This window comes from Gossypium raimondii, chromosome 7, assembly GCF_025698545.1.
Source record: "Gossypium raimondii isolate GPD5lz chromosome 7, ASM2569854v1, whole genome shotgun sequence".
Lineage (NCBI taxonomy): Eukaryota > Viridiplantae > Streptophyta > Magnoliopsida > Malvales > Malvaceae > Gossypium > Gossypium raimondii.
The window spans coordinates 827970-852553 of NC_068571.1; the positions used below are offsets into that span (position 1 = coordinate 827970).

At 33.0% G+C, this 24584-nt stretch overlaps 4 protein-coding genes and 1 long non-coding RNA gene across 7 annotated transcripts; 2 read left to right on the forward strand and 3 right to left on the reverse strand.

Annotated features, from left to right (window-relative positions):
* Positions 1 to 5936: 5936 nt before the first annotated feature.
* On the forward strand, positions 5937 to 9468 carry LOC105769502 (chloride channel protein CLC-b). Its single transcript, XM_012590190.2, has 6 exons — positions 5937 to 6292; positions 6365 to 6565; positions 6645 to 6822; positions 7460 to 7992; positions 8062 to 9211; positions 9294 to 9468. The coding sequence occupies exons 1-6, from the start codon at positions 6096 to 6098 to the stop codon at positions 9399 to 9401; spliced, it is 2367 nt and encodes a 788-aa protein (XP_012445644.1). The 5' UTR covers positions 5937 to 6095; the 3' UTR covers positions 9402 to 9468.
* A 221-nt stretch (positions 9469 to 9689) lies between these two features.
* Positions 9690 to 14388, reverse strand: LOC105769512 (uridine/cytidine kinase UKL1, chloroplastic). Of its 2 annotated transcripts, none has more exons than XM_052633176.1 (14): positions 14117 to 14388; positions 13848 to 13939; positions 13694 to 13763; positions 13479 to 13597; positions 13168 to 13264; positions 12440 to 12519; positions 12026 to 12220; positions 11472 to 11555; positions 11324 to 11384; positions 11080 to 11140; positions 10907 to 11000; positions 10747 to 10819; positions 10306 to 10388; positions 9690 to 10195 (listed from the first exon to the last, which is right to left on the reverse strand). In XM_052633176.1, exons 1-14 carry the CDS (start codon positions 14241 to 14243, stop codon positions 10049 to 10051), a joined length of 1383 nt encoding a protein of 460 aa, XP_052489136.1. In that variant the 5' UTR covers positions 14244 to 14388; the 3' UTR covers positions 9690 to 10048. The 2 variants fall into 2 exon arrangements, with proteins under 2 accessions (XP_052489136.1, XP_012445654.1); XM_012590200.2 differs by having other exon boundaries at positions 14099 to 14388.
* Positions 14389 to 16449: 2061 nt separating this feature from the next.
* Positions 16450 to 17562, forward strand: LOC128042611 (uncharacterized). The gene is made up of 3 exons (XR_008198114.1): positions 16450 to 16682; positions 16795 to 17023; positions 17120 to 17562. It is a non-coding gene; the product is annotated as an uncharacterized LOC128042611 (long non-coding RNA).
* Positions 17563 to 19579: 2017 nt separating this feature from the next.
* Positions 19580 to 20336, reverse strand: LOC105769536 (mavicyanin). The gene is made up of 2 exons (XM_012590232.2): positions 20121 to 20336; positions 19580 to 20023 (listed from the first exon to the last, which is right to left on the reverse strand). The coding sequence occupies exons 1-2, from the start codon at positions 20296 to 20298 to the stop codon at positions 19698 to 19700; spliced, it is 504 nt and encodes a 167-aa protein (XP_012445686.1). The 5' UTR covers positions 20299 to 20336; the 3' UTR covers positions 19580 to 19697.
* Positions 20337 to 21664: 1328 nt separating this feature from the next.
* On the reverse strand, positions 21665 to 24361 carry LOC105769522 (uncharacterized protein At3g27210). Of its 2 annotated transcripts, none has more exons than XM_012590220.2 (3): positions 24027 to 24361; positions 22781 to 22861; positions 21665 to 22392 (listed from the first exon to the last, which is right to left on the reverse strand). In XM_012590220.2, the coding sequence occupies exons 1-3, from the start codon at positions 24157 to 24159 to the stop codon at positions 21926 to 21928; spliced, it is 681 nt and encodes a 226-aa protein (XP_012445674.1). In that variant the 5' UTR covers positions 24160 to 24361; the 3' UTR covers positions 21665 to 21925. The 2 variants fall into 2 exon arrangements, with proteins under 2 accessions (XP_012445674.1, XP_012445666.1); XM_012590212.2 differs by having other exon boundaries at positions 23979 to 24361.
* Positions 24362 to 24584: the final 223 nt, after the last annotated feature.

The window sequence follows — 24584 nt, forward strand, 5'->3', positions numbered from 1 at the left end:
AAATATATAAATATGTTGCATACATGTATGATATGTTGCATGGGAATGGGATTATTATGATTGGAGGAAGTGTACTATACTGGTAGCTCTGCTGCAAATACTGTTTAGTGCCACAACCGGTGCTAATTTTAGAGTGTAGGGATAGGTGGGTGATTTTATCCCCACATGGAGTGTTGGGCTGGACAGAGTGGAGTGTAGAGGCTGGTTGGGTAGGATTTTTGGTTGCATGTCTGAACTGTTACTGTCACTGTAATGGGTTGAGGCCCACATTGATACTGATACTGTAATGGGCTAAGGCCCAACTGAACTGAATTGTTATTAAATTGGGCTTAGGCCCAGACTGTACTTGCCTAGGGCCTGATTAGCCATTTTGCTTATATGGGGTTACCCACTGAGTTTTCGTAAACTCACCCCTCTGTTTATCTTACAGGTAATCCCTAGTCCTAGGGACCGGTGCTGCGAGAGACTCGGAGGTGGCCACACAACCGCACCTACTTCTAAACTGGATTTTCACTGATAATATTTTAAATTGGGTATTTGTTGTAATAAGGCCTCTTTAAACTGTTAACTTTTAATTTGGGATTTTTTTTTTAAATCTTATTGATAGTAGTAGGACGCGAATTTTCAAAAGATGAATGTTTTGCAAGACACCATGTTTTCGTAAAATACTGTAAAAGCTTTTACATCAAACAATGTTTTAAATATAGTAACAAACTAATATGATCAACAAACTGCTAAAGATAACTTGAGTTTTTAATAAACGAGAATTAATATAGAACGGGTTTTTCATTGAAACTATGTTTTCGTAAAACACTTCAATGTGATATCGCCAAATTCGGCCATAACGTTTAGGCCGGGTTTGGGGTGTTACAATTTTAATTCCTATGAACTTATTAAGCATTCGTAATGCTTACTCTGTTTCATTTTCTATTTCTATAGTTGACATTTTGCAAAACGTGTCTGTCGGATCACTCTAGAACTCACACTATCCAACTTCAGTCTCGGTAAACTTTTGAATTGTCCTTAACCGATTATGTGGCATGTGTCTAGGTTTTAATGTAAATAAGAGATTATTATGAGATGATAGTGAAATGATCCAAATATAAAATGTTTGTCTTGAATGTGCATATGATATGTATATAGTTTTGATGTGAATGAGAGTTTACTTGGAATGATGATGACTTTGGTCCTTTGAAAAATCAAAATTGAATGTTCAATTGGTATATTATGAATGAGTATGAAGGTAATATAGTAAGTTATGATTAAAGTATTTGAATGGTTAAATGTGTTTGTATAAATGGTCAAATTTAAAGGTTGAATGGTATGTGCTTTGCAAGTAAAGGTATTGTATATGATGATGGAATGTATATATGAAATGTCATGCTTTGATGCTTGGATATAGTTAAATAAATTAAATGATACATGTATTGATTTTGAAAGGTAAATGTGCAAATGAGGATGTTGATGCTTTGATTGCCTTGAAAATTAGTTTGATATAATTAATTTGTATTAAGATTATGCATTGTTGTTACCTTCGTATGAAATGTATAGATATGATTATAATTTGAGAATCAATTATGGTACTTTAGAAAGTTAGTTGATCTTAGTAGAACTATGGTATTTTGGAAAGTTTTGATTAATATTTATACAGTTTGGTTGAATGCCTATATGTACTATTGTATTGGTTTGTAGATTTGAGGATGAATGGTACATAAAACTTAGATTTTGACTATTTTGGTAAAAGTATTGATACTATTGACCAATGTATCGATGTATTACCAAATGAATAGTGTTTTTGATAATGGGAAAATGTCAAAATGGTATCGATACCGATTTTAGTAACGATACCTACCATAAAAGTATCGGTACTTGTTCCTTTAGCGTCGAAACTTAGTTCCAAAGTTTTAAAAATTTTCAAATTAGTCCTTTTTTCAAGCTCGAATCTATTAAACTTTGTTGTATGCTTGATTTAGTCTCTGCTTTGTTCATAATTTCTATTATGCATATATTTGGAATAATTTGATTAATATATTATAGCTTTTAATTTTTTTTTTTAAATCAAACATGATTTGAATCTCAAATGGTGTCATAAGTGTCTTGTATGTAGTTATAGGTGCATAATAGTCATCTTTGTGTAACATCCAAAATTTTAGCAGACAAATGAGGCTGTTATAGTAAGGGTTGAATGCAATACTCAAGTTTATTGTAGAACCATTTTTTATATTTTATTTTTACCCTTTATATCAGCTTTGAATCTATAACAACAATTAAATAATTTTTTTACTAAATTAGTTTTTATAATAACCTCTTCTCTCAATTTTAGTAAAATTAGTTCTATTCTCAAATAAGACTAAAATAATAATTTTAAATTAAAATAGTATTTCAATAAAATTTTTAAATTTTAACTAAAAGTATATTAATCATATTTTATTAAATAAAATGATATTTAATACATGAAATTATATTTGTAAATTTTATCAAATATATGAACTAAATCTCATTAGTTAATATACTATTAATATATTATAGTTTTTAATTTAAAAATTTAGAAAAGCTCAAATATGATCTGAATTTCAAATGTTGTTATAGTGCCGTTATAAGTGTATAAAAAAGACATCCTAAAAAGTTGTTTGTATATAAATTCATTTAATAAAAGTCTTTTAATGTAATTAGAATTTGTATAAAGTAAATTTATTTAATCAAATATTTTAATATGGTTATGTTAACCAATTTATTTTTTTAGATTGGTATTTATATATAGCTGAATTATTTTTTATACGATATTCTCATTTATCATTTCACAATAACTGTGTTGTTTGGTTGATTGGTTCATTTATTATCTTCCCACAATTAAAAAAATGGCGTCTCGAACTTGTATTTCCATTTAAAAGAAAATAACTTTTTGACTGAGTCAATAATAATAATAATAATAATAATAATATGAATCAGTTTTGTTTTTTTAAAGTCCTCAAGTAGCCGACTTGGGTGGTGTTGGCAGATTAAGACATGAAAAATATTTAATTTAATTCAATTCAATATAAATTTATTTGGTTAATACAATAGATACGTTCAAAAAGACAAAACATACTCCACTTGGCCCGATGTGGGTTTCCCCCGTCTGTGGATCACCCTACAACCCATTTCATTATTCGCCTATCAATTTTCTTCTTTCTTTTTCCTTTTAATATCAATATAGGTAAAAGTATGGCATTTTATTATCTCTAATAAAAAATATACAATTAGTCTATATGTATTAAATTAAAGAGTAAATCGATCTTTTTATTACAAATTTTAGGCTTAATATAACATTTGGTACCTAAATTTAATACTTTTTCTTAACTTGGTACCTAAACTTTTTTTGGGCCCAATTTGATACCTAAGATTTTATATATTTGTAAAGTGAGAGTATTTTCATCATTACCCAACTGAATTGGTATCAAGTTGACTCACGACATTAAACTTAATGAAGGTCTAGTAGAGATTAATATCGATTTTAAGCAACAATGATACCCGACACTCAAATAACAATATTTGATTTTAAACTAGATTGTTTACAGTAATTGAATAGAATTAAAATTAAATGATTTGAATCTTGTATTTTTCTGTTGGACAGATCATGAAGTGGTCCAATGTGACAAAAAGTTCCTATGTTATATGATTCATCAAACCTCAATAATTCCTCCTCTCTCTTTTAATTATTTAGACCCCATGATGGAAACAACCATAAATTGCCCATCTGGTATTTTGTTTAAATGTATATATTATGTTAATATAAATTTTATATTATAGAACACAAATATATATATAATTTTTTTGTCCAAACAGTTTGTTTTTGGGGGTTATTAAAATTATTTTATAAAAAAAATTATTCAGAAAAATAAAATAAATTCGAAATTTGAACTTGAAAATTCTAATGATTTGGATAAGAAAAAGAAGAGCCTTCCCATTGCCTTAAGGGTCGGATGTTTACCCGTCGTTGATTTTTATAATCTCTCCATTTAGATCATTACACGTGTCGAATAGCAACTGGCCTTTGAGGTTGTGCTTATCTGCCATCGAAGAACCTAATTTAAAAAAAAACACACACACAAATGGGTGAAAGAATCCAAATAGGAATTTTTTTTTAATTTATAAACTCAGTTAAATTATTGTCCACGATTAATTTAAAAAGCCCATAAAGCCCAATTGGATAAAAGACGTAAAATAAATTTAAATATATTAATAATCTCTATTTCCTTTTTATAAACAACTTTTTTTATTAAGTTTTCCGAGAAAATAAATCATTAATTAAGTAAACATTTTTATAAAATAGATTACAACAAATATCCGAGTTGATAGAAATATCTGATGATTGTTTTTAATAAATATTATTTCAACCTTTTAACAATTTTCTAATACATAAAAGTGTACCTTTTTGTGTATGGTGGGTCCAAATTTGGGTCGAGTTGATGAAATGTAGGCCAAATTTTATGTAATATGCAACCATTTTACCTATACTTTCATTTTATTTAATCCAATCATAAACTTGAGATAAGTATGAAATTTACATAATATTTGTTGAAAATGAAAGGCGCTAAGAAACACCATTTAACTATGTCATTTGCCTTTTGCATAACTCATAAAGTTTCATTAGGAAGGCCTCACATCCACCATCTCAAATTTTTATTTAAAATAAATAGATGCATTACGAGAATACGATAAAGTTCAAGTTTCTTTTCAATAATATTTTAATTTTTTTACATGTTGAATAATAATTTGATTCTCGTCAATTGAGCCAATATAGAAGAATGTGGGTTCGAGTATGTTGAAGTGTATTATCCTCTTATTTATGGGTTGAGAAGAAATTTATTTTGAGATGATTCAAAACCCCCAGATACCAACATTTAAATGAGAATAAATATTAACATAATCATCACATTTAAGAAAAACCAAGTGGACAGTACTAAAAAATAATTGCAAGTTTGATTCTGATACCCCAATTGTCTACTTTTTATTTCTGTTTTGGACAAAGATTCCTGGCATATTTTTTATTATAACTTTTTAATGTCTATTTATTTTTTGAATTTCGTCAAATAATTTGATATGATTTATCTTCTATTTTTATTTTTAACTACGTACAATATTTGGTCATTTATTTAAAAATTTAAAGGTGTAAATAAATTGATTGAATTATTAATAAAATATATATTTCAGAAAATAAAAATCACTAAATAAATAATAATAGAAAAGTATGTGGATTCAATTTATAAAAGCAACCTTTGAGAAAAATGTGAAAGCAATGAAAATGAGAGGATTAAAACTTGATCCATATCCCTTTTTATTTTATATTATTTGTAATTATCCCCTGCTGGTCCCTTGGAGAGTGGTTTAATCATTTATGCCCTAAAGTCCAAGTACTCAAATAATTTTTCACACATTTATTTCATTTGGACCACATGCTAATAAAAAACAACCCTTTCTTTTTCCTTTTCCTTTTTTTTTTCTTTTTTTACCTTTGATATTTACTACAACTATAAAAATATTATGAATTCATAGTTTAATGGTTTTCCTAGATTTGTTATAAGATTTGAGACTTAAAAAAAAAAAAGAGTGAAACACCTAAATATCTTTAATTGTATTTGATAATTGAGTCTTAACTCGATTGTCATAGATATTATTGTCAATGTAAGAGGACTCGAGTTCGAGTGCGATGCAACACATTATCCTCCCATTATATTGTGTCAAAAAGAACAAATGTGATTAGAACCTATAATAAGATGATTCAAACAAATTATATAATTTAATCCCACAAAAGAAAATACTAACATACCTTAACGGAAAAGACCAGTTTACTCTTTCACCTAATTTATTCATTTTTTAAATAAACAAAAAACTTTAAATATAAATACCTCCAAAATACTTTTATCCGTAATAGTAAAAAGAAAGACAAATGTAGAGGTGCATGATGAAGTAGAAGTCATTTCTTCCATTATTTTAAAATCCCAACAAGTGTACTTAAAGATTAAGAAGCCTTACTCCATCCATTTCCAATTGTCCATACCAAAAGAAAAATACAAAATCTCCATTAATTTCATTGCTTTTCCAAGTTGTTAACAATGGAGGATGATTCAAACCATTTCTCAAAACCAGAAACTCCCAACACCATGAAAGCTGAAGCTGAAGCAGAAGAAAGAGACCCTGAAAGTAATTCTTCTCTAAGTGAACCACTTTTGAAGAGAAACAGAACCCTTTCTAGCAATCCATTAGCCTTGGTTGGAGCCACTGTCTCCCATATTGAAAGCTTGGATTATGAGTAAGTAATCATCTCCATTTGATCTTTGTTTGCATATGATATGGTTAATCTAGGCGTTATTGATGCATGCAGGATAAACGAGAATGATCTTTTCAAGCATGATTGGAGAAGCAGATCCAAAGTTCAAGTCCTTCAATACATATTCTTGAAATGGACTCTAGCTTTCCTTGTTGGATTGTTAACAGGTTTAATTGCCACTCTTATCAATCTTGCTATTGAAAACATTGCTGGTTACAAGTTTCTTGCCATTGTTGGTTTCATCAAAGAGGAAAGGTAAGGACTTCCACCGTAATTAACCCACATCAATTGGATTGTGTTTGAAGAGAACCTGAAACGGGTAGATGATTTGCAGGTATTTATCAGGGTTGGTGTTTTTCACTGGTGTGAATTTTGTGTTGACCTTGGTTGCTGCAGTTTTGTGTGTGTGTTTTGCCCCAACTGCAGCTGGTCCTGGTATCCCTGAAATCAAGGCTTATCTTAATGGAGTTGACACTCCTGACATGTTTGGTGCTACAACATTACTTGTCAAGGTATCTCTTCATTTTTTGTTCTCCACTAAGAATTTAGTTTGAGGAAGTAATAGGTTTAATCAGAGTTAAAAATAACTCCGGGTGTCTCTCAATTTTAATATCGAGTAAATTAGTTTCTCTAAACAAAATAAATAATTTAATCTCTATCAAATTCGAAAGTTAATGTTTTTCTGTATTTTGATTGGTATAATAACAAATTTAAATCTCATAATTTATACATTCTATCAATTTGGTCGTGATTAAATAAATTTAGCCTATAAATATGTAAATGGTGAGGCTAAATTTGTTATTTTTTAGAACCAAGATCAAATTAAGAAAATATGTAAATATCAATGGCTAAATTTGTTATTATACCGATCAAAATTATACACAATTGATGCACACCTTCAAAATTGCTAATTGCTCAATTTCAAAATTGAAAAGCATTGAAGAGATCTTTTACCTTAATCATACAAGAAAATTTTTAAAAAAATTTCACCTGGTTTAGTTTATTATTAAATTTTTAAACTTTGAATATAACATTATTGGGAGTGATTATTGGGAGTGGCATCCACAATTCCAAACATAAATCCTAAAATAGCCCTGAATGAATGATAAAAAAATTTGCATGGTGATTTTCTTTTTTCCAAACTTGTAGATTGTTGGTAGCATTGGAGCAGTTTCTGCTGGTCTAGATCTTGGGAAAGAAGGGCCTTTAGTACACATTGGGAGTTGCATTGCTTCATTACTGGGACAAGGAGGGCCTGATAATTACCGTCTTCAGTGGCGTTGGCTTCGTTACTTCAACAACGATCGTGACCGTAGAGATATTATCACCGCCGGTTGTTCCTCGGGTGTTTGTGCAGCTTTCCGTTCTCCAGTGGGAGGTGTTTTATTTGCTCTCGAAGAGGTTGCGACATGGTGGAGGAGTGCCCTTTTGTGGAGAACTTTCTTTAGTACAGCAGTTGTAGTGGTGGTGCTTAGAGCATTCATTCAAATCTGCAACTCCGGGAATTGCGGCCTTTTCGGGACCGGAGGGTTAATCATATTCGATGTTAGTGATGTTAAAGTCAGCTACCAAGCTATGGATATAATCCCTGTGATAATCATTGGAATCATTGGTGGACTTTTAGGAAGCTTGTATAATCATCTTTTGCATAAGATCCTTCGGCTTTACAATCTCATTAACCAGTAAGTTCGCACGTAAATCCGAAATCGATAATTCGGTTCGTAATGACATTTTCTTTTTGTTTGTTGTAGGAAAGGGAAGTTGCATAAACTACTTCTAGCCCTCAGTGTGTCTCTCTTTACTTCGGTTTGCCAATATTGTCTCCCGTTTTTAGCCCAATGCAAAGCTTGTGATCCCTCTTTTCCGGAGGTTTGTCCTACGAATGATCGGTCTGGGAACTTCAAGCAGTTCAACTGTCCGGATGGCTACTACAATGATCTAGCTACCCTTCTCTTAACAACGAATGACGATGCCGTTCGAAACATTTTCTCGAGCAACACTCCTTCTGAATTCCAATATACCTCAATCTTGATCTTTTTCACACTTTATTGTATCTTGGGACTCTTTACTTTCGGCATTGCAGTTCCTTCGGGTCTCTTCCTCCCTATCATCCTAATGGGCTCGGGTTACGGTCGACTTCTTAGTATGCTTTTAGGATCATATACGAACTTAGATCAAGGGCTTTATGCTGTCCTCGGTGCAGCCTCTTTGATGGCTGGCTCGATGAGGATGACCGTATCGGTTTGTGTGATCTTCCTTGAGCTTACAAATAACCTTCTTTTGTTACCGATGACAATGATAGTCCTTCTCATTGCGAAAACCGTCGGTGACAGTTTCAATCCTAGCATCTACGAGATTATACTTGAACTTAAAGGTCTTCCTTTCTTGGATGCAAATCCTGAACCGTGGATGAGAAATCTCACCGTTGGCGAACTCGCAAATGCCAAGTCACCTGCGGTCACTCTTTCCGGGGTCGAGAAAGTGTCTCGGATCGTCGATGTACTGAAAAACACTACGCATAACGCATTCCCCATTGTTGATCAAGATGTGCTGGTGCCAGGCACTGTGGTCACTGGTGCAACAGAATTGCATGGACTGATCCTTAGAGCTCACTTGGTTCAAGCCTTGAAGAAAAAATGGTTCCTAGCCGAGAAACGACGAACCGAGGATTGGGAAGTTCAAGAGAAATTCAACTGGGTCGAATTATCCGAAAGGGAACTAAAGATCGAACAGGTTGCCGTGACACATGACGAAATGGAAATGTATATGGATTTGCATCCCCTCACCAACACGACACCTTACACAGTAGTGGAAAGCATGTCAGTGGCTAAAGCCATGGTTTTATTCAGGCAAGTCGGACTCCGGCATATGCTTATCGTGCCAAAATATCAAGGAGCAGGGGTGAGTTTACGTTTACCAACCTTATAAAAATCAGCTTATTGCGCCATTTTTGTAACAAATTTGCTATATGGTTCATATACAGGTGCCTGCTGTAGTTGGGATCTTGACAAGGCAAGACTTGAGGGCATACAACATTTCGACTGTTTTTCCTCATTTGGCAACGCACAAAGAGCAGCAAAAACATAAATAATTAATAAATGATATCATTATGAAACAGAAAAAAATTAGTAATAGCAGGTTTTATGGAATTTGAGCCACACATCTTCATTTATTTTTGTTCACTTTTCTTCTCAGTTTTGGAGTATAATTTTTTTACACCGATGCAAGAAAATCATGTATTCTTTCATATTAAACTTGCATTCGTAAACCTCTCTCGTCTTAATATAATTGCTTGCTTATAACAAAAAAAAAAAAACTCGGCCTAATTTAAAATATTTCGGGTCGAGACCATTTTTTTATGGTAGAAACATGAAGGAGATCTGAAAACTACTGACCCCATCAAATTTAACACTCAAAATAACAACAATTAGCAGGAATTAATTGTCTTAAAGTTGCTGCATATGACATGTACTTGTGTGGTTTTACAGTTTTTAAACAAACTCCTGGTGACTTGACTTTGTTCAAGTATTCTTCCACCCGTAAGCTCGAAAATGGAGCAATTCGGGTAACATGAAAACAAAATAAAAGATCTCAGAATCGCCTCTTGATGAAGTCTGATGGTCCTAGTCGGTAGCTTGTATATAAAGGGTAAGCTAATCTCACATGTATATGTTTTAGAATATTACTTGTTCAAGCAACCTGGTTGTCTGATAACTGGTTGCAATTTACCATGGTGAATCAGTCATCGGTGCCGAAGTAACGATCACCAAACTCACCCATGCCTGGTATGACACGAAATTCCTCATTTAGTGCAACATCAATTTCTGAAGTAACAATTTTCAGTGAGGGGTACCGTTTGCAAACACAATGGATTCCTTCAGGTGCCTGCGGTATTAGGATTGGGATCAGTATGTAGGAAAAGAGGTAAAAGAAATACGAAAGGAAAGGTTGCAAGCTGGTGGCTGATGAATCTGCAGCCAACAACATAAACTCACGGAGATGAGGTTTAGGAATATAATGTGAGATTGTGGAACTCCTTTTTGTATGAGTAGTTCGATGGCTTGGTTAGCCGAGTTCCCTGCAAGAAGAGTCATTGAAATGGTTTCCCATTGAAAAGCATTAATCAGTCAATCAAATGCATAAGTAAAATAAATCTATGCATTTCTGAGGACCGGAACCTGAACTGACATCAAATGTGTTCTAGGAAATATTTTAAATATATCGAAACCGATGACACTATTCCAAAATTTGACAACCAGAAGAATTTGCTAATTTATAATTTCTCTCGACTAATTCTTTCCACTCAAGCCGATTCATTAACCAAAGGAGAAAAAGGATGTGGAAAAGCTTACAAAACAGCTTTTATTTTCTTTAGCCTAGTCTTGCAATAGTACAGTGGCAACAGGTGTGAGGAATGGATTGAGTAACAAGCTTACCTGTAGCAAGAACTGGATCGAGAAGAAGAACATGGCGTTCTGAAATATCCGTGGGAAGCTTCTCATATATAAGCTAAGAATATTCAAGAAAGCAGATTATGGCTAAGAGTTAATTATATGTAAAACCTAATGGCTTGAAGATCCCAAAAACATTACTAACCTGTTTCCCATCATCTCCCTCACGATGAATCAAAATTTTTCCAATTTTTATTCCTTTGCAACATGCACGTAATGCGTTTTCCATGCTTTCACCACTGTTTCAAGAATATTCAACATGCTTTCACCAATGTAAAATAACAAACGGACCAACCCAATACCTGATTGAAAGCTCACCTTCGGACAATGGAAACGCCACACAACTTTTTGCAAAAATCAACCCCAGTATATACCGTTGCTGAAAAGAAATAGCAACAAGTTTCAAAGGTAAGTAAAGTATTAATTGTTTCCATGATCAGACATCTTAAGATGAACAGAATTCCATCATTCTTGTTGGAAATCTCCCAATTGTACATGCTCAGAAAGAATTAGAAGTTTCCATAAATGAGAAAAACCGATGCTGATATATGATTAAACATACCTGTCGGTGTTACTACTTGCTTCTCAGTGAACGGCAGATGTCCAAGACCATGCTCTACCACCTAAATCGAATTCAACAAACAATTAAAATTTTCATATTAAACACACAGGAAAAAAAAAAACAGTTTACACATGGGATATAAAAGTACCAGACGAATAAGCCGATCAGAATAGAAGACAAAATCATGTTTAGAAATGTCCCGGTCTCTAATCAGAGTATGCATTCCTCTAATCTGCACCATAAATCTTACATATGAAATAACAAAGAAAAAAAATAGACATAAAAGCTACAAATAAATTACGTAATAAACTAGGAATAAATCTAAGAGTACAAGTGATATCGTATGCCTAATGAGGAAAGAAACTATACTTGAGGGAGATGCATTTAACATGTTCTACACAGAAATTTCTTATTTTAATCTTTTAGTTTGTCTAAGAAAATAGAAACCACCCGGTTATGCCAATCTTCAATACCTAGCTACAATATAATGTGGAAACTTTCCATCATCAAGGCAAACTCACAATTGACATAAATATTTAAGGGTAATATGAAAGAGCTGGACATGAATAAAACACAGATGAAGAGTTCCATGCTTGCCGGTAATGAGCAATGGTAGTTAATGACAGATATGAGTTACTCTACAAGATGAAACAACTTATAAAAGAAAAAGATAGAGATAAACCACGACTCCCTAATACATACCTGAAATGTTGACTGAATTACATATACATTGGGATATATTTTGCAGAGATCATGCTGACCGAGCTTAGTGCGGATATGTTGCACAATCAAATCAATGGCAACATGATTATCACCTCCTCGAGGGATAATGACATCAGCATACTTTTTCGATGGCAACACAAAATCATCAAATGCAGGCTTGACAAACTTTGCATACTGCAGAAACAACACAATGTTGCGACATAATTATTGAAGTTTGAAAGAACTAAATGTAAGGTTGTCTGGTTATAGCATGACACCAATTACAAGACAAGTAAAATTAAACTATGTTGCATGTCTTGGCAAGTATGAATCTAACCCCATGGATCTATTCTCTTTCAGGAATAATTTTCAAAGTATTACTTACAAAGCAAATTATGCTATAGATAGGCTTACTTGTTCAAGAACAGAATTTACATCCCTACCCCTCTCAACTGTATCTCGTCTTATTCTACGAGCAAGCCTCACATCAGCATCTACAATACATTGCCAAATAAAATAGTGACCATTACAACCCAAGAGAGCAAGAAAGAAGAATACCAGCTTAGGAGGGGGGGGGGGTAAAAGGAAAACAACAACATATGCATCATCGAAAATACAAGCTCAACCCACACACAAACGCATGCAAACTCATTCAACTAAGTGCAGCCGGCCATAATGTTCTTAAGAGTAATTTGTGGTGACAATCCCTGGGGATCGAAGAACCCAAAAGTAAAATTCGTAAAATTGATTCAGCTGGCTTTCAGAAAACAACCATTGTTAATAATTCCTCTTCTGCTGGCTGGCTGGCTGACCATAGGCTATTTAAAACTTAAAGCAGTCTGTAGTGAGTAATCATTACACAGGTTGACTTTGAGATCGTTATACATGACTTTCCAGATCAGTACCTTTTTCTAGATATGCATTTAATCATAATTTAGTTTCTATCAATCTTACATTTCATGTTATTGGAACTCAGTCATGAATTTTGTTTTTGGTGGTTGGTAATGGCTACGGGTTGTTTAACCTTGACGGTGTGCATGATAATACATTTTAAGTAAAGAAAAGGTGTGCAAAAGTACCAATGTCTAAATCAATCATCAAAGATGCCATGATGGTAAGCAACTAGATAAAAGAAGACAAACCTGCATCAACAAAAATCTTCATATTCATTAGGTTCCTCACACGCTGGTCATGGAAAACAAGAATTCCTTCCAAAATTATGACATCAGAAGCATTCACCTAACAATGTATTGAATACAGACAATTTATTAAAACCTTGCCAAATGACAACTATTGGATTACCATCAACGAATTCATATAGATATATTGTAAAAGGAGAAAGAAAAAATATAATCCACGTGCCCAAAACAATGGTTATTAGTTCTTAACTGAACCAACCGAGCTCCTTCCAGAATTATTAAAGAAAGTTCAACAAAAAAAACGAACTAATTACCTGTCGAAAACTATCAGAAGACCGACGATGAAGCTTAAAATCATAAACTGGGACTTGAACCGAGTGCCCAATTTTAAGCTTCTTAATACACTCCAAAAGCTGTTCAGTATCAAAAGCATCTATACAAAAAAGAAAAGACATGCACAATCAAAAACAATGCCATTCAAAATAACAAAAAGACAACAAAATCAGCAAACAACATCAAATTAATGTACCAGGATGATCAAAATTATACTCGTGAACGCGTTTTAACTCTTCTGAATTTAAACCACGGTAAAAGGAATCCTACATTCATAGAAAAGAAAAAAATGTGAGCCAATAGTTCAATAAATTTCAGGTAACTTGGGGAAAAAAAACTTGAATTTGAACCTGATTTACAAGAACAACGCGGTGATCGTGAAGCTGTTGGATGATCATGTCACAGACTGTCGTTTTACCAGAAGCCGTACCTCCTGAAACCCCTGCTTATTTACACAAGAAATGTCAAATTTTGCATATTCTTATGAATATCAATAGAAATTTTTCATTTAATTTTAAGATATGAAGCAAAATTATAGCAGATTTACTCGGTTTCTCCAAAAAAACACTCTTTTTTCAAAGAGAAGTGAAGTGAGGAATACCAATGACGAAGGGCTCACGAGGAACATTGGCGTCGGAAAAGGTGGTGGAGGAGACAGAGGTGGCGGTCGGAGTACGGAAGCCGGAGAAGTGAGGTCCCGATGCCTTCTCCATAGCGTACTCTATAGAGATCGACGCCTCCGACATCTTTAAAAATAACTAGTTTATTAGAAAGAAATTTAAGATTTCAACTCAACAGTTGAAACTTGGAACAGAAATACAGTGAAGTGGCTGCGCTCTCCGCTTACTCCATTCTCTCGCTCTCAATATATAAGCTAGAACTTTTCAAGCATCTTCTCCTTTTCTTCATTATTTAGCGGGGTATAATTCTTTTCTTCATTATTTTATGGGTAAACTACCAAAATAGTCACCTTTGTTTGACTCAAGTTACATTTTAGTCACTTATGTTTGAAATGTTACGTTTTAGTCACTTATGTTATCATGTTGTAACATTTTAGTCACTGAGCCGTTAGTTTCTGTTAACGGTGTAACAATAAACTGATCTGGCACGTTAAATCATCATTTCAAACAAAAATCCTAGGTTAATTTATACAATCGGTCCCCATATTTTTTCATTTGGAGCAATTTAGTTTTTTTCTTTTATGTTTTTTTAACTTTCTTTCTTTTCCATTCTCTTATGCTTCTCCCTTTGTTTTCCTCCCTTCTCCATTTCTTTCAACGTAATTTTCTATGTTTTATTTTTTTGAACAATTTAATTTTTTAGAGTGAGGCGAGCTTGTGGACAAGTTACAAATGGAAAGCATAAAAAAACTATGTTAAAAGAAATTAGAAGGGAGGAAAATAGAGGGAGAAGCATAAGAGAATGGAAAAAAAAAGTTAGAAGAACATAAAAGAAAATTTTTAAATTGTTGAAAATGAAAAAATATAGGAACCAATTGTAGAATTTAACCTAAAATTTTCGTTTGAAATGATGATTTAACGTGCCACATCAACTTACCGTTACACCATTGTCGACAATTAACGACTCAGTGACTAAAATGTTACAACACGATAACGTAAGTGACTAAAACGTAACATTTCAAACATAAGTGACTAAAATGTAACCTGAGTCAAACAAAAGTGACTATTTTGATAGTTTACCCTTATTTTATTTGGTTAAAATATGTTATAAGTCCCTGTATTCTTCATAAATTTGGATTTTAGTTCTTATACTTTTATTTATATGAATTTAGTTCCTCTACTTTTGATTTCAAAATTCAAGTTCAATTGTTACCACCGTTAAATTTATTTTGCTAGATTGAATTTCATTACGACATCATTTTTTAGTTACATGACTACCAAGTGAATTTCTATTTAATTTCAAAATGTCGAAAAGTAAAGAGATTAAATTCTTAGAACTAAAAGTTCGGGGACTAAATTTTATATTTGTGAAGAGTATAAGGACTTATAACATATTTTAACCAAATAAAATAATGAAGAAAATTATTATACTTTGGACCATACTCCCAAAATTATTTGATCTAAATTAGACCGACAAGTTAAATCAAGAATCAATTGGAGTACTAATCTAGTGAAGGACATTGACCGGTTAACCCGAAAACTAGTATGAGCGGTTGAATCGTTTTTGTTATTTAATCTAATCGGTCAAACCTATTTAATCGACCAACCAATGGTCTGATATCTTCGACCAACCGTAAGAAGAGAAAAGAAGCTCTTTAAAAAGTTTTAGCCTATTAGCATGTTCCTGAAATGGTCGAGTAAGCTAACTCCAAAAAATTTTAGTTTAGTCCTTAACAGTATCATCATTTGACATTTTAGTTATTTTTATGTAGTTTTTTTTATTGGTATAATATAAATTTAGTCCTCCATTATTTATATATTTTATCAATTTGATCATAATTTTAAGAATTAACAAAAACTTTTTATACAATGCCTACTTCAAGACACAAACCTCCAAAACTCATAAATGGGAAAAAATTGAGTTCAACAGATATAGATGCTTTATTTCATAAAAGAGATTTAGAGCTCAGAGGGTATACTCTTTTTCCCTGTTTTTGTAAAAAAATTTCCTGTTATTTTTAGTGTAAATGTGATGCCAACAATTAAGCTTATAATAAGCATAGCATTAGACAAATGCTCATTGGTATACATTATCTATTTTTAGTGTAAAAGACGATTACCGAAATGTATTTTGTAGCATTAAGAAAACTTCTCTTTAACTTCATCGATCATGCCTTAAACAGATGCTGGCTGCAGGGGTAGGAAGAGATATTCTTGGATCCACTCACGTGCACTGGCTTTCCGAATACTACATGTAAATGGTTATGATGTTTCCTCAGGTATGTTGATGTTTTTTGGTGTTCACATGGTAAGGGATAGGATCCTTATTGTTAAAGCCTTTTTTCTGCGCTATCTTGTGGTGTAGAACCCTTAGGTGGATTTGCCTTGGAGGATATTTGAAGGATTTGGATGCTGTCGTTGAGCTATTTAGGGCTTCACAAATGATCACACATCCAAATGAACAATTCCTGGAGAAACATATCTCGTGGGCAAGTCATTTCTTGAAACGGGGAATTATCCAACGCTACTTAATTTGCATATAAACATAAACAAAATATTATGCAGGTGGTTTTTTTTTTTATTGATAATCAGTTAGTTTCGAAGGAAATTGTCAAGTTCTTTCTTTCTTTCCCGTATTTGATTCATCTGGAGAATGGTTGCCTTCTATAACTTTCAGGTGAATGATGCCCTTGAGTTTCCCCATTGCCAAGTTTGGAGCGGTTCGTATACAGGAGAAACATAGTGAACTATGCTGTTGATGATATACGGATGCCTTTAAATAAATAATAGTGTATACCTGATTTGCATTCTTCGAGTATTGGCAACAAAGATTTCCTTAGACTAGCAGTGGAGGACTACAATGCCTGTCAATCTATGTATCGTGAAGAACTCAAACAACTGGAGAGGTAAATTTGTTTACAAAGATAGAAACCATGATGCAGTGACAAGAATTCTTATGGAGTTCCTGACTCGTAGGAGTAACATTCCCTTGTGTGAAACAGGTGGGTTCGAGAAAAGCGATTGGACAAACTGAAGTTTTCCAGGCAGAAATTAGCACACTGTCACTTTTCTGCAGCTGCAACCATATGCTTTAAGGTACGCTTCTCTTCGGACTAATAACACGGGTATCTTTGCACATAATTCATGGTACCAATTCAGATCATGTAAATCAAGAAATGAAGCATTTAATCGAGGAAAGGAGGAGAGAGTGCTTAGATTAGTGTTGCAGGAGAACGGTAGCATCGTGCCGAGACAATGCAAGGAATTATTCTGGAAATTGTGCAAAGTATTACATTTTACCTCACATGAGCCATACTTGTACACCATTTGTAGATTAGCCTTTTATGTGATAGTATAGGCCAGATATGGTAAACTAATATTGCAAAATCATGGTTGATTACCTTTCTATGCCATATGGGTAAAGCAGATTATGATGGAGTGCAAATATTGAGTTTTAGTCCGCCTCTACTATTTTTCTTATCTACTAATACTCAATACAATAATTTATTTAATTAAATTGGTTAAACTGATTAAATCGACAAAGCGGTCTCTTCGATCTTCAAGGTTGCTAAATATGAGACTTCATTTCTACGTACACCTTTAGCAAATTGAATTGCTGACTATGTTTTTCCCTCAAAGCTTCGTTTCCTTGTCACTTTCACCATGCATTGATGTTTCGCGTCCGAAATCACCATGTAATTGCTTGTCTGGTCGCTTCGACGAGTAGTAACAACAGTTTTTAAATTTTTTTGAACTTATATGTTTTATTTCTTTCCTTCCTTCATTATTTACTATTAGCTTGCTTTGTTTTGGTCAACCAAGTCAACCTCATTTTTTTTTTTGATATTTTAGTTATTTCTATGTAGCTTTTTTATCGACATAATAATAAATTTAATACTCTAATATTTATATATTTTATTAATTTGGTCCTAATTTTAAAATAATTAACATTTTTTATATTATGCCTACTTCAAGGCCTAAACTTCTAAACTCACAAATAAGAAGAAAATACGTATTTAATTACACCCAAACCCTCGTTCTTTTTATTATTATAATCACGATGATACCAACTAAACTAAAATTCAATCAACAACTTTTAAATTCTAAATTATCCCAAGTAATTGGAGACAAAACTCTAGTGTTGATATTAACAAAATTTTGACTGTAAATTCAATCTAATTAATTTTATGTTAGCTTCTCTTCCCGAAGGTTTACCAATTTAACCCACAATTATATTGAATTAGCTGTTCCATTTATTAATTTGTATATTTTATTTAAGATTAAAATATACTTTTAAGTTTTTACATTTGGAATTTAGTCACCTTACTTTTATTTTTAAGAATTTAGTTTTTTATTTTTATATTTTAAAGTTCAAGTTTAATTATTAACATCATTAGATATCTTTTATTATATCATTTTAAAATTTAAAAAGAAATACTTATTTGATAATCATAAAACCAGGCCCGACTCTAGAGGTAGTTTGAGATTGTGGTTGCTCAAGGCCCAGGGCTAGAAAGGATCCAAAAAGATTTCCAGCTAAAGGTGCTCATGGGCCGGGTTTGGGCCGGGCCCATAAAAAAATTTTGGCCCGGGTCCTAGGCCTGGGCCCGGCCCTGCCCGAAATATGGGCCTAAGATTTTGCCCAGGCCCGGCCCGGGAAAAAATCATAAGCCCGGCCCGGCCTGGCCCGGCCCATTTTTATTTTAAAAATTTTAAAAAATTTAAAAAAGTATTTTAAAAATATTTTAAAATTAAAAAAAATAAAAAAAGTATTTTAAAAATATTTTAAAATTAAAAAAAGTATTTTAAAAATATTTTAAAATTTAAAAAAATTAAAAAAGTATGTAAAAAATATTTTAAAATTAAAAAAATAAATATATTTATTATATCGGGCCGGGCCGGGCCGGGCCGAAAAAGTGGTGCCCGAGGCCCGGCCCGTTTTCTAAACGGGCCTCGTTTTTTGCCCAAGCCCATATTTGGGGCCTATATTTTTACCCAAACCCTCCCATATTTCGGGAAGGCCGTCGGGCCGGGCCGGGCCGCCCGGCCCATGAGCACCTCTATTTCCAGCTTTAGATGTGAAAATAAAAAAATATTTAACTTTTTAAATTTTCTTATCGATACTTCATTGCAAGCAGGAAAAAAAAATAAAAGGAGCTCCAATATTTTTATTACTAATATATGTTTTATTTTATTATATTACATTTTATAATTTTTTTAAAAGGTTATCAATTTATCATTTCGCCTAAGACTCAAAAATATCAAGAACGGGCTTACATAAAACAAAAAATGACACAATAAACCTTAATTTAAAAGAAAATTTTAATGATGTAAATCTTAAAAGTAAATAGACTAAAAATAAAAATAAAAGACTAAATTTCGAACATATGACAAATATAAAGACTTAAAGTATATTTCAATTTAATTTAATTTTTATAGTAATAATTTCATTAAAATAAACATTAAAAAAAACAAAAATCATAGTATATATTATTTATTCAACAATAGCTATAACATACACTGCCAAATCCCCAAAACAAAATAATAAAGTAAAACATGGCCAAAGCTTCCAATATAGTTTTAAAGCAGAAAATAAAGGATTAACAATGGAGAAAAGAGAAGAAATGTAGGAAAATATCGTGGAAAAAAAGCCGCTGCCGAAGTATCAGAATCGGAGGCCGGTGTGGAAGGAGCATTGCCGGCGACCGTAGTGACCTTCATCTTCATACCCTGATCGCAATGGCCTAATGTTCCACAAGCGAAATAACGAGTGCCCACTTTGTTGAGTTTCACCACATCTTTGCCTGTATTTTTAGAATCCAATGATGTTCCCAGGTCGCAGTTTTTGTAAGCTGTCTCGCTTCCAAGCTCAACTACACTGTGTAACCCTGATGAGTACTTGAAAACTGTTGCACAAACATACAGTCATGCTTTGCTCATTCGCGGATCATCACATATAACGGCAAATACGGATGATGTTAAAACAGAAAGAAATTGACGTACCAAGTTGGTCTCCGACTTTGAATGTTTGAGCCGAAGCCCATGAATTAAGGTCTACTGATTCTTCCCAACCTTGGCTACCTCCAACTACATGTTGAGTTGCAGAGACTTGTTTTGCTATCAATGGCAGCACAATAACTAATACAAAGAAAATTTTACACATACCCTCCATTAAGCTCATTTTCTTAAGCACTTACCCTCTTGGCCTTGTTTACATCTTCCAATGATTGCTATATATATACTTGTATAAAGAAAAAGAAACCTTTAAATGTTGTTAGTTGTCTCTATCACACTCCATCCAAATTAACTATTTTGCGGATTCAAGTTTATGTATCATATATAAGTATGTATTTTTTTCATATATTTAAAGGGTTTTTCGAGAGTCATATCCTTAAAATTATATCATAAATGATGAGACCGGATCGAGTACTTCAAGAAAAATGAAGATTTGAGATAATATAGTTTCATAAGATATGTAAATATACCATATTACCCTTGGAAGCATACATAATTATAGAATGCTAGTTACTAATGGTTCAATAGATTAGGCTATTGATTATCGATTCAACCATCGGTGTTATTTCAATTAAATAAAATATAAAACCTAGTTTAATAGCTTAATTGATTTTTTTATCTAGATTCAAAGCAATCCTTTAATCGAATCATGTACCGGCTAATTCCTTGTTTGATTGGCCGATCCCTTCCGGTTCCAACAACAATGCTGATTAGGGATGCCTGAAATTATAAAAGGCAAATAATTGTAAACTTTATTTATTTTTCCTGGATTGCCTGCAAAGCAAAATCAAGTAGGTTAAAAGTCATGGAGACTTGGAGTTTAAACAAAGCCATGATGGTGATCATTTTCAACAATGGGGTCTTTTCCTGGAAGCAAAATTATTCTAAACATAGATTATATCATATTAAGAATGGCAGATATTTATTTTTAAGTAAAAGGTTTCTTATCATTACCACTTTAGGTTGGTATATTTGGATAACATTCATTAATTTGGTTGATAACAAACAACTTTTTCTTTAAAGCTAATAGATCCCTCTCAGCTTTGCTTCTAATTTGTCTTAAAACCTGTCAAAATTTTAAAAGTTTCGAAATATATAATCGTGTTAGACACATATTCATACCTGACAATTAGTTCTGAGTTCGGGTGATATAGGATAAATTAGTGGATACAGTTTGACATTAGGAATATATTTGTAGAGATTTAAGCCGAGGTGAATTTTATGGAACAGAACCGTGAAACATTCAGTTCAAAATGGGCAATACCTTGCAGCATGGGTGCAGGTTTTCGTGAGCTGAACCGTGAGCTGGTCTATAGAATGGAATTGAGACTATCAAGCAATAGCCTGAACAACCCGAACTAGATCAGAGAAAGCATCTTGTCTGGCACCGCCATAGCTGATGAAAATAAGGTCATGAGGAATATCTCAGCTCGGTTATACACCTATTTCGGCTTCTCATCAGCTTTATGGAGGCATAGCTTGCTATTCTCCTTGTTTTTCGGTTTAAAACGACCGTAATACGAATACAAAAATTATCAACAAATCAGCTCTTACGATTATTATTATTATTTCAGCTGAAAATGTAAAGAACAATTTTTAAACAGCATTTGACTAGCATAGATATAGTGTAATATACTGTAATACTTTTTACATTGACTAGAATCCGAAAATCCTATATATAACTATATGATCTCCTCCCAGGACTTCATTAGATCTGATTATCTTTGCGAGCAAGATCTCCGGGACTCAAGTTCCGGGCTTCTTCAACCTACTTACTGGTAAATCGATGGAAATTAAGGCTTATAATTTACATCTGTTGCAGGGCTCATCTTCTTCCTCCTCTCACTAGAACTACTGCATAAAACCAAGCTAGGAAGGCAACGTTGTGCAGACCTAACAGACTTCTCCTTGAACATAAGGTTATCTCCATTCGCCGTCCTTTCACTACTGCACCGAGAGTTAGCTTGAGAGACATAAGGGGTACCGTTGGCAGATTTTGGAGGTAGTATGTCTTGGACTGTAGGTTTGCATTCAAGCTTTCCGTTGGCAGTGTCCTGGTTGATCGAGGTATTTAGCTCATTAACATCTTGGTCTTCTTTAACACTGTCACGGAATAGTTCGACTAGCTTCTTTTTCTTTCCTGGGGATGCTTCCGAACATGAGCCAGGAGATCCTTCATCAATGGCCTTGTGAATTTTAGATACCCCAATAGAGATGCTATTATGGTGAACAGGGGTATTACCACGAGATGGAGTGAAATCTGCACACAGATGTACAACATTTGGATCGACAACAATAAACGTAACCACAGAAAATGACAGCTGAAAATGAAAAACAGAAAAATGGAAATTGAGGTAGGTACCACAGTCATATTACAGCAGGACTAAACAGAGATGTCGAAATTAACTTGTAAAACATCCAAGTAACTCTAACTTAACAACCTAATCTAAAATCATTATTCTTTATAAACGTCCATAGTCCGCAGTTCAGAGCTTGAGTCTCAGCCCATGACAATTGCATTACCAAAAGAAGAACTATATAGGCATAAAACTTAAGTCCATTAAGAAATAGCATAAAAGAAATGAACAGATATGGAAATTATATAAGCTTGCTAGATGAAATAACTCAAATGGTACTAATATCCTTACCACCACTGACACTTAAGAAATCGTCATCACAATCCGAATCCAAATATGCTCTGGAATCAAAAAAAGTTTCATCTTTACTACCTGCAAAACGAAAACATACTAATCATACAACACATCTAGGATTAAGATGAACTACTACATCAACATGATTTAGAGCATCACTATATACAATCATAGATTCAACATATTGGATTTCAATCTTGAAAAAGAAAAGATACAACACTAAAGCAGGGGAAAGCAGTCAAGTCCTCAATTTGATGTTTAAAAACATACCACATAAAAATGGTTCAATTCTAAAGTTCGACAGCGACCATATATGATATACGAAACAACCAGACAATCACGAAAAATGATTTGCGGTTGAAAGGACGTAATCTCTTTAATATTCTACAAACATAACAATCAAATACAAGTAGTCCTTTGATGCATAGCCAACTGTATTGGACTGAATATAGATTTTCTACATATTGCAAGGACCACAACAACATAACCCAAAATATGTTTGTCTCGTGAGGTTTTTTTTTTTTTTATATATATATATCCATCTTAATGTCAAATTATTAACAGTAAAATATCCAGAAGAATAGCCTTAAAGAGTGGTCCATCCATTGACTAGCTTTCCTTACACCAAGGGCTGCTAAATCTACCACATGATGTATTGCTCAAAATGTGGAAAAATAAAGAGAAAATGGGCCGTCATCAACATGCATATTTCCAAAAACCAGACAATTTGTCAATTACTGAAGTCTAATCCCGAGTGATCAATTAATGAACAAATTAAAACAACTGCTAAAATTTAAGCTAAGAAAGGATCTAAATCATCTATGAAAGAGAAGGGTTTCCTAAAATTTAAGCTAAGAGTGATATAAGAGCTTGCACTAAAAATAGCGATACTTGATTAAGCCAAAAAGCTAAAAAAATGAGGGGAAAAAAAACCCAGAAATTTGATAAACAAAAATCATATTTATATCATAATCAACAGAGTCAAAAACCAATTTCATTAGGTATAAGTTCATGGCAAAACATTAATAAAAATCAATCATATCATCAAATCAAAGCATCATCAATAGACACAAATGAAGGGAAACTCAATTGAAGGGACAAAAAAAGACTAAAAAGGTTCCCTTTGCCTCATAACCAAGAAAACTAACTTCAAAAATGGTTTGAAATAAAAACCAAAAATGAAAAACCCAGTTACCTAAATCTTTAAAAGTAGAGAAAGAATGAGAATTGTGAGTAAAATCACCATTGACAGCATCAGATTTATCTTTAACAGGTGAAGGTGGGATGATGATATTGTCTGTTTTAGACCCTAAAGAAAGTCCAACTTTCATGGCTGACTCTTGAGAGCTTTTATGTACTGATGCACATGAACCCATCTCTCTCTTTTCCCTTTAAATTTTGGGTATCTCCAACTCTTTAGAATCCCAACATAAAAGATGAAACTTTTCTTCTTCTTCTTGGCTATGAGACTGCAACAACCCCAAAAGGTATAAATGAGAGAGAGAAAGAGAATATAACGTTTTATTGGCGTTATGCCAACGGAGTAGACAATGGGAATGGAGCATAGCAATAAACCATTGCAATGCATGAAAAGAGTTCCTTTTTCTTTATTAAATTCTTTTTCTTTTGTGGCTATATTCTACAATTAGTCCCTATACTTTACTAAAATTATGGATTTAGTCTCTATACTTTTATTTGACCATTTTAGTTTTGTACTTTCCAAATTTCAATCATCAGCAAAAGATAATTGTTAAACTCATTAAATTAAGTTTTCTATTTCCAAAATATGATACAGATAAAC